We start from the raw sequence: 9341 nt of genomic DNA, 5'->3' as shown, positions 1-9341 counted from the left end.
CAGAGCCTGGCTGCCCTGAATGCGCCAACATGCAGTGTGGGTGGGGGGAGGCTCTGCTTCTGGTCTTCGTGTGCCCATGTATGTGCACGGGGGTGGCACTGCCTGAGACAGCAAGCTCACTAGGAGGCCCTGGGACTCTGGGAGGACATGCTCCAGTGGCTCCTCGGTCCCTCCATAGAGAATCCTGGCCACTCACAGAGATGGTGGCGGGATGTCACCACGAAGCTTGGACAGGGAGGGGCGGTGAGGCGCCGGGAGGGCAGCCAGGGTGCTCCTGCCAAGTAGCAGGGAAGAGGAGGAGGAGGAGGAGGAGGGGTCAGGGCTGAGTACGCATGTGGGCAGGCAAGACCTCTCTCGTCTCCGAGGAGACAGTGGGCACTGACCAGGTCCAGCTGGCCAGCCCTGGGTCTGGCCCCTGGATGTGGCTGAGACTGGGCCAAAGGTGAAGGCTTCAGCGCCGTGCGTGTGAAATGGAAGCACAACAGCGATTCACAACACAAACAACGTTTTGCTGAATTTTGGATCTGGCAAAAAATGTTCGGAGTTCAGAGTATAGCAAAGAAAAAAATCTTGGAAATAACGTGTACGAAATAAAGAATGACCTCAAGGTAAGATCCGGCATGCCGAGCAAACTCGGTCTTTTGCAAAGCTCTCTCAGTCTCAAACTCAGGGTCAGGCCGCACTTCCGAACCCCACCAAGGTTTCTCCTCCAAGGCGAACTTCATCTACTGATAACTTAATCTATCAATAGCATTGTCTTTTATAAGCCAGTTGACTTAGTTGAGTAACACAAACTATGATTCCAGTCACTACTGAGAATTAAACCGTGAATTCAACAAACGATGCCACAGTGGTTGCCACTCCCGCGAGTGTAACACAGCCCCCAGCCCTGCTGCACCAGGTAGCAGAGACTAGAGCAGATGCAGTACCTCTCGTCCAAGGTAGGAGCTGTTGCTTTCAAATAAAATAGCCACATAACGGCCACCACGGTTGTCAATGAGAGAAAGAATGTCACTGGGCCTTTTAAGAGAAAAAAAGAGGCTTTTAGTGCTTTCGGCAGCAGCGCGCTGGCCACCGCATGCCAGTGGCCGTATCACTAAGTGCAAACCTGTATTTCACAACACTGAATTCGAGTCATAACACGCCACCTTCCTCACGGAGCTACTCACGGAACTGGGTCCAGAGGCGGGCATGCCGGAGGCCGGCTCCCCTCCGTGTGGTTCTGCAGGAAGTCAATCATCGTGTGTCTGACCGTCTGCAGCTCTCTGTTGGGTCCTGGGGAAACACGCCACTGTCACAGTTGCGTCTGCCTGTGTCTGCCCTCACGAGCAGATGCCAACGCGGGGACTGGCAGCCCCGCCCTACCCAGGGCCCAAAGACCACAGGGGCAGTGGCAGCACCGTCCTCAGTAATCCCGGCTGGGTGCGACGAGGCCCTTGGCAGGCGTGGGGCAGACAGCGGTGGATTCGCAGAGTGGGGACCAGGGGGACTGCACAGCGGTGAGTGAGGGCGAGCAGGCTGCGGACACAGGGACAGGAGGCCTCACACACGCACGGAGGGGCCGGGCTCTGGGATCCGCCCACACCAGCAAGCACTGGCAAAACCGCCTCTGCGGGGCTGCCCTGCGGGGTCTGCTCGCCTAGGTGGGCTCGTTTGTAAAAATGCATCGGCCACCCGTGTATGATGCATGCGCTTCTCCAAATGCTTTTTCAATTAAAAAATTCACTTGAAAAAAACTTCACTACCACATTTGCCAAGCAAGGTAAAACACAAAATAAAAAATTGTCATTGAATTACTGTTTGAACTCTTAAAGGACAGACAGGCGGGAAGGGCGGCACTGACGCACAAGTGCCGGCATCGGCCCCGGAGACCTGGCCAGTGTGCTTTCTGGTCTGCTGAGATCATTTTTATTTTAATAGGTTTATGAGGTGAATCTAAGAGATTGAAATATAATGCTGTGTCCTTACCTTTAAAATTTTCTCCAGTTGTAAACTCCTTTGTAAATGCTTTAAAATACTAAGAGGAAAAACACAAAACAAATAAGAAATAGCCTTGCGTGGGTGTCTGTGTATATGTTTAATATTTACGCAACAAAATGACCATCATCTTAGAGAGAGCGCTTTAGTCGACTTCCTCCAGAGAGTTTCCACGAATTGCTGACAAACACACGTTTCTAGCGTCTGTGTGGACACAGGTGCTTCCTGGCGATGCACGAGTGGGCCGAGGGCAGTGCCAGGCAGTGTTCCACCATCCACATTTCTGACCCAGCAGGGCCAGCAGCGAGAACCCGCAAGGGGCTGGGGTCATAAAAGATGACACTTTCCTGACTCCCGGTATCACTCGAGTGTTCTAATGGTCAGCTGTGGCAACACAAAGACTTGGAGAGGATGAGAGACAGCGGAGTATCTGCGCAGACGAAAAGGCGCGCGTTGCGGACAGTGGAAAGACATCGTGACCGGGTGCAGACATGCCCGACACCCACAGCTGAAGGAGAGCCCAGTACTGAGAACACGCAAAGGGCATCTGTAAATCAGGGAGAAAGCGCAAAAGACCCCCGTGGAGACGGCAACGGCAGGCACAGACAGTTCACAGACAGTGACGCCCGTGGCCCACACACACAGGCGCACTGGCCGCCGCAGGTCACCAGGGAATGCAAGTGAAACCACCGTGTGCCTCATGCTGTGCCCACTCTGTGGCGAACACGAAGCCACCTGACACCACCCGCGCTGCAGGTCTGTCGTGCCCAGACCCGGTTCTCCAGCCCTGCGGCTTCCCCCCCAGGCCGACCCAGAGGGCTCCTCCGTGCCTGGAAGTGTCCGCAGTGGCGCTGTTCAAAGCAGCCCCAGCCTGGCAGAGTCCGCGCCTGGCAGTGATACGGGCATCGCTCCCCACAGTGACACAGGACACAGGTCCAATGAACCTCGCAACACTCAACATCACGGTGAACCTGGGCGACGTCACGTGAAGCACAAGAAAGAGGACCCCAAAGCTTACAGATGACCCGCACATGACACCGAAGCAAAGACAGGACTGGGTCCCGACACGCTCACGCACCAGCACAAGCAAGAGAACCTGAGACACGAGACAAGCACAGGCTCTCGGGGGGCTGGGCACAGGCCACCCAGCCTGGTGCCAGACGGCAGGGCCACAGGTGCCGTCACCTGGCAACACAACAACCCAACCAGAGGGGAAGAAGCCGCCTTGTCAGGAAACTGCACAAAGCACAGACATCAGGGCTGGAAAAGTTTAGGGATCATGAAGCTTCCTTAGAAACGACCTCCAAAGGCGCCACATGTGCCTGGAGAGGTCAATGTCATTGTGATGTGCTCTGTGCAGGCATGCGCCTGTACACACGTGTACACACACATACCATGTACGCGACTTGCAACAGGGTCACGTTTACCTCTGCCCCCTAGTGGGAGAAATGGGTATAGACTTGCCTGCGGGGACAGATGCTGTAGCTGGGGACACTCACGCCGGGCATCTAACGCGCCCTGCTCTACTCTGAGGGACCGTGTGTGTGTGTGTGTGCGTGTGTTCTGAGGAGAGGCCCAGCATTACGAGGGCCACGCTCGATGCCTGCACGCAGGCCTTCGTCACCTCCCCGTGCGTGAGTGAGGGCCACATGCGCGGACGGTCCTGCAGGAGACTTCTACAGCTCAACAGGGTACGACGAAAAGGTGACCCGTGATAGATAAACAAGTTTCACAGCCCAGCAAGAGCTGCTAAAAATCTAGACTACAAATATGGTGAATTTCAACCCGAAAGAAGCCCCCGTGACAAGAGGCAGGGCCAGGTCAGAGACCCCGGCCGGAGACTCACCCTGAAGGTGGGGTAGAAGTGGACGTCGTAGGCGCGGCACACTTCCTGGTTCTTTTCTTCCGCACAGTCCAGAGCAGCCACGCGGATGGCGGTGGCCCAATCTGAAAAGCAAGAGCGTGACTTTCAGCGTGGCGGGCACAGGCCTCCCCGCGGCCCAGACCCGGCGACCCCAGCCCAGACCCCAGGCCACAGTCACGTGAGACATCAGCCCATGTGCCCCCTCTCATGTCACACATTAAGCCTTTTCACGAGACACAGCACGTGTGTGTGGAGCCGGGCAAGAGGAATGAGATTTCAACCAACAGGGCGACGCATCTCCCACCACCGACCTTAACAGCAAACTGTTTTGTGCTGAACTTGCAAATCACTCGGCAGCTTAGGAGGCTTCGGTCTCCTAATTACAGGACACCCTGACAGATGAAAGCGCTGATAACAGAAGCGGCTGTCAGTGGCCCTTTGTCAGAGACGCCCAAGCACTTGCAGATTAATCGGATGTGGTCCAGGCTGTTTAGCTAGAACATTCCCACGTGCTCACTCCAGGAGAGCAGGCCCTGGCAGCTCCGGCCCAGGTCCCCCCAGTCAAAGACACTGTTCTGCACACACATGAGAAGTGGTTTCCGCTACTATCCCAAGACGCCTCCCACAACCCTGGAACATGTGTGCCACTCTCAGGAGATGAAAAGGAACGGTTTCTAAAGTTTTGATTATGTAAAATTTCCAACATATAAATAGAGATAAAAACAGAACAACCCCCCCCATGTCCCTCATCTCAGTGTCAACGATTATCAGCTCATGGCTTGAAATCTCTACCCACTTCCAGAATGATCTGCAAGCAGATCTCAGGTAGCGCTTTTTATTTCCTGATGAAACGGACCCTGTGTCTCTCTAAGAGACGAGGACTCGTTTTCCTGACACCGCTGCGCTGCCATCATCACAGCCAACCCCACGCTCCGCGACAGCATCAGAGATCTGCTCAGGGTTAAACTTTCCCCGTCTCATTTCCGTTTACAGTGCTTGAATCCGGACCCCAGTCAGGCCAAGAGCTGCTGCTGGTGGGTCGGCCTTTCAGCGGCCCCTGCCCGGCACCCACCTGCAGACTCAGCTCCTGTCCTGCACGCTCCCACTCTGGGTTTGGCCCAGTGCACCCCTGGCCCCTGGATTTCTGTAAACTGGTACTTGGAGCGAGACTTGCGTCTTTGTGTTTTGGGGAGCCGCTGCAGGTGGCGTGGGTGCCACCCCTGGGAGGCTGGTGAGGCGTGTCTGCCTCCCTTCACAACGACCACAACCTGAACCAACTAGCCCGCCAGGCTGCAGCCAAACGGTGGGGTGCCATCTGTCGCCACCCCTCACTTGCGAGCTGGGACACTTCTGTAGGGAGAGACCTGCCCTCACAGCGACCCGGCAGCGTGGTCCACGCGGGAAAGGGGCGTGCGAGACTCGAGCTTTAGTGGCCGGCACCCCCAAGGTAACCAGCCAGGTTTTCTTTCTGGAAGATCTGCGCCCTTCCTCCTGGATGTCAGATCCTACTGCTAATGGCTCCTCGCCCACAGGTGTCTCTCCTAGGCCCTGGGACCACATGGGGATGGCCGAAGGAGGCACAACGGCATGAGGGCCGGGGGCCAGCGCTCGGCCTGGTGACCTCTGCAGGGTCACAGAGCAGCAGAGCACACACGAGCGCCGCGGGAGAGGCCGGTGTGCTGGCGAGGCCCAGATGTGCCACCCGACGACCTTCCAGCACAGCCTCGGGTCAGTAGCTGGGGGGCTCCGAACCGGAAGCACATCTGCCTGGCCCTGAGGTGCTGGCAAGGCTCTTCCTTGTCTTGTGCTCTGATCCGTTACCATGGGTCTAATCAGTAATTTCACTAAAAATCAAGTAAAAAGAGAAAACGTGAGTTTTCTTTGAGTGCCAGCTATGATCCAGGATGTCAGAGGTTGTGCTAAAACCACGCCTGGAAGGCGAGGACGCAGCACCACTGGACGCTACAAATGCGAGGCCGGCAGGTGCCAGCAATTCAGCGAGTGCTGGCTTTCACCCTAACGCACCACCTTTGCTTAGGATACAAGCCTTTTTCCTCTGTAATAAAGAAAAAAAAAAAAGAAGAAGAAGAAACACCTTTTACAATGACCAAATATCGTTCCCACTTACGCTGGCCACGTGAAACAGCTCACGGCCTGAGGCCACTTTGAACAGATGGAGAAACACCACAGCGACTGTCCTGACGCACGGGTCACGTCCTTCCAGAGCCTGAAACCGCACCGAGGAGGAAGAGCAGTTCACGCTTCCATCCGGCCTGCAGCAGGCGGCAGAGGACGCGGCAATAGAACGGAGCTCCGGGGGCGTCGCTGCGTCGGCAGATCCCGATCCCGGCCGCGCCCGTGCGCACAAGCCCGTCCCCTCGGCGCATCCTGGCAAAGTCTCTTTCGCTGCTGCCCCCCACCCGGCCCCCGGCTGTGTACAGTTTCCTCCCACTGACTGGGGACTTCCGTGACGTGCTTTTACTCCACACTTTAAACAGGGAACAAAGCACCCTCGTGCCCAGAGAGAGCATGTGGGGAAATGAGAAACCGTGCCGAGAGCCAAGGCTGTGCCTACAACAGGGTCACCGACATGCGACATGATCAAGCCAACCTACAAACAGGAAAAAAAAGATGGGAAGAACATTCAAAGATGTTCACTAGGGTTCAGTTTTCACAGTGGGAATTGGTCCTACTTTGTTTTTCAGATTTTTCTTATGTATGTACTACCTACGAAAACAAAAGTGAAAAAAACCTCCACTGACCTGTGTACTCACTGACACTGTGCAGCACACATGTGTACTTTGCTGGTCACCTGTGTGCTGTGCCCAAACATCACAGTCAAAAAGGTGTTGGATGGTCTGAACCAAGGCCAGGTGGTACCACTTGTTTGAAATAACCCTCCCGACTCTAGCACAGCACCAGAGAAAACGTGAGTGTGTTAGTTTCAAATGTGGCTGGCGGGCACGGCTACCAGCTCTGCACGAACAACTTCACGACACCCGGAATGAGGAGTCCCAGGTGCCGAAGAGCCGACTGCGTGAGAAAGGAGGGCTCGACCTGCTGCCCCACACCTCGGCCCCAGCCTCAGGGCCGCCGGCCTGGAGCAGAGCGAGGCCTCGTTACTGCTCCCTGATTCCTGTGGCCACAGCCCCACCCATCCCACCCATTGTAGGGCACTGCCCAAAAATACGTGATAGTCAACAGTCGGTTCTGGTGACACCATCCGCATCACATCAAGGCACAAGCCCACCTGTCACTGACCCCTCACAGGCTCTATCTTCCAACTAGGCTTCCAATTCCTGGGAATTGGAATTCGTCTGCTCGTTGTGTCCACCTATCATTCTTCCATGATAAGAAAGCAAACTTTCAAATCAAGATTTAAGTATGTATTCTGAAACTCCAGAGCCCAGCTGGAAGGTGCCCGCGTGCCGGAGCAAGACCACGATCTGTGCGGCCTCCTTGGCCAGATCCAGCACCCCCACCCCTTGGCTCACTGTCCTCCGTGCCCAGGCCGCCTGCACCAGGGCCTCTGCTGCGCCTTGGTGGAGCTCTTTCTGTCCTCTGATCTGTCTTGGCTGCATCCCCATCAACGTCGACACAAATGCCACCTCCGGACTCCCTGCCCAGGCCTAGTTACTTACGTTGGTGAGGAAAGCTCCCTGTTGTCTGGCTTCCAAAGAAAGTAAACATACAAAGCACTTTACCGTTTATGAAGCGTTCTTACCAAATTACTGTGGGAGTGGACCTGGTGTGAAGACAGGAGGCTGAAGGCAGCAGAGGCCAAGAGACACACCGAGGGTTCGCCGTCTGGACGCTGGTTCCGAAGCCTGCACCTCCCCACGACACGTGCCCAAGCGAGGAGAGCAACGTTGTAACGGAAGTACCCGACTCGCTGTGGAGTATTCTCCCCCGCATCCTGCCGCGGCCAAGGGAAGACCCCCGTTGCCATCCAGGTCACCTCAGGCACTGCAGCCCAAACACAGGCCCTCTGCACCCTGGACACATGCAGAGTAAACAAATCATTTCACCTACTCCTTTCAAAAGCCTCCACGTGGCATTCTGCCTTCTCTAACATATGGAAAATAAATTCTTTGAGAAAACAAATTATGTTTTGCACCTTCTGTCTGCTAGGTCTTACCCTCGGAAGGGAGGAGTCCATTCGGATCAGCTTAGCGCCCCACCCTGAGCATGGAGGGTCCTGGCGACGTTTATGGGGTGGAGCAAAACGACACAGCAGAAGAGCACAGCGTGCCCCACTGCGCACCTTTCTGATTCGTTCCCGACCCAGCGCGACGCTGTCTACCAGCGAGGGCTGCCACGTGACCTCCGTGCAGCATGTCTAGGACACTCTTTGATCCTCGCTGTCCCACGTGAACTTCCCATCAAAGCCTGGGTGTGAGTGTCACCACTCCTGTCCTGCAGATGACCATACTGAGCTCCACGTCCCCATACGGGTGACGGGAGAGCTGCGCCTCAGCCCCAGCCTTCTGTCCCTCTGCGGCCGTCCCCGCCAAGGTGAGCCCTGGCTCTGGGACTCCTCGCCCTTTAGCTTCCAGACACTAGCGGGGAGGAGCAGAAAGCCGCAGGAAGTCCTCACTTAACACTGGGGTAAGTTCATGGAAATTGCAGCTTTACTCGAGAACCCACGTATGAGGAAACCAATTTGTTTCCCTCGTCAATGTTACAGGGAAACTACGTTGAAAGAAACAATGTTATTCAAGGACCTGCTGCTTGTCATTTTGCTTAAAGGTGTAGCTTCCAAGAACCTATTGAGGAGGACTTTCAGTACGAGGGGGCACCCTCCTTACCTCCTAGCCCCTTTGTCTCATCACATACGTCAAAGGGTCACCTTGAACAGCACCAGTTTAAACTGCCCGGGGCCACTTATACATTTTTTTCAGTAAATGTATTGGAAAAATTTTTGGAGATATGCAGCAATTTGAAAAAACTCTCAGATGAACCACATAGCCTAGAAAAAGTTAAGAAAAAGATATGCCATGAATATCTGCATAAAGTATATGCAGACACTAGTCTATTTTATCATTTACTACCATAAAATATGCACAAATCTATAAAAAGTTAAAATGTATCAAAACTTACGCACACACTTACAGACCATACATGGTACCATTCCATGGCGAGAAATGTAAACGAATATAAAGATGCGGCAGTAAACTGTATAAAATTACCTGTAGCGAGTACTGCGCTAGTGTAATAATCTCACAGCTACCTCCTGGTGCTGCTGCGGTGACCTCAAGTGTTGCGAGTATCCGCTTGAAACACTGTGTCACGTGAATCACCCCCGCGGGCAGTTTGTCTCTCCAGTAAACTGCATATCACAGTAAAAGGTGATTTCTCTCGGTTCTTAGGTATTTTTCATGATGCCACAAACCCTGAATAACCACGGGACGCAAACAGGGTGCTACAAGCGATGCTGGAAGTGCTCCCAAGAAGCAAAGCCATGACGTTCCAAGAACAAGTAGAATTGCTCAATATGTGC

The 9341-nt window shown here is 54.5% G+C and overlaps 1 protein-coding gene across 1 annotated transcript in view; it reads right to left on the bottom strand.

The window, feature by feature from the left end:
- QSOX2 (quiescin Q6 sulfhydryl oxidase 2) overlaps positions 1–9341 on the bottom strand; it is a gene marked incomplete at its 5' end in the record, with an annotated part of 40741 nt that overhangs the window by 19066 nt on the left and 12334 nt on the right. The window contains 4 exons of the mRNA XM_012654722.1: positions 930–1020; positions 1170–1275; positions 1969–2017; positions 3824–3924. Of these exons, the coding sequence (XP_012510176.1) occupies positions 930–1020; positions 1170–1275; positions 1969–2017; positions 3824–3924 (347 nt within the window). The remainder of the gene's footprint in view (positions 1–929; positions 1021–1169; positions 1276–1968; positions 2018–3823; positions 3925–9341) is intronic.

Source organism: Propithecus coquereli, unplaced genomic scaffold (assembly GCF_000956105.1).
Source record: "Propithecus coquereli isolate 6110/MARCELLA unplaced genomic scaffold, Pcoq_1.0 Scaffold449, whole genome shotgun sequence".
Taxonomy (NCBI): Eukaryota; Metazoa; Chordata; class Mammalia; order Primates; family Indriidae; genus Propithecus; species Propithecus coquereli.
This window is presented reverse-complemented; position numbering and strand designations above follow the sequence as displayed.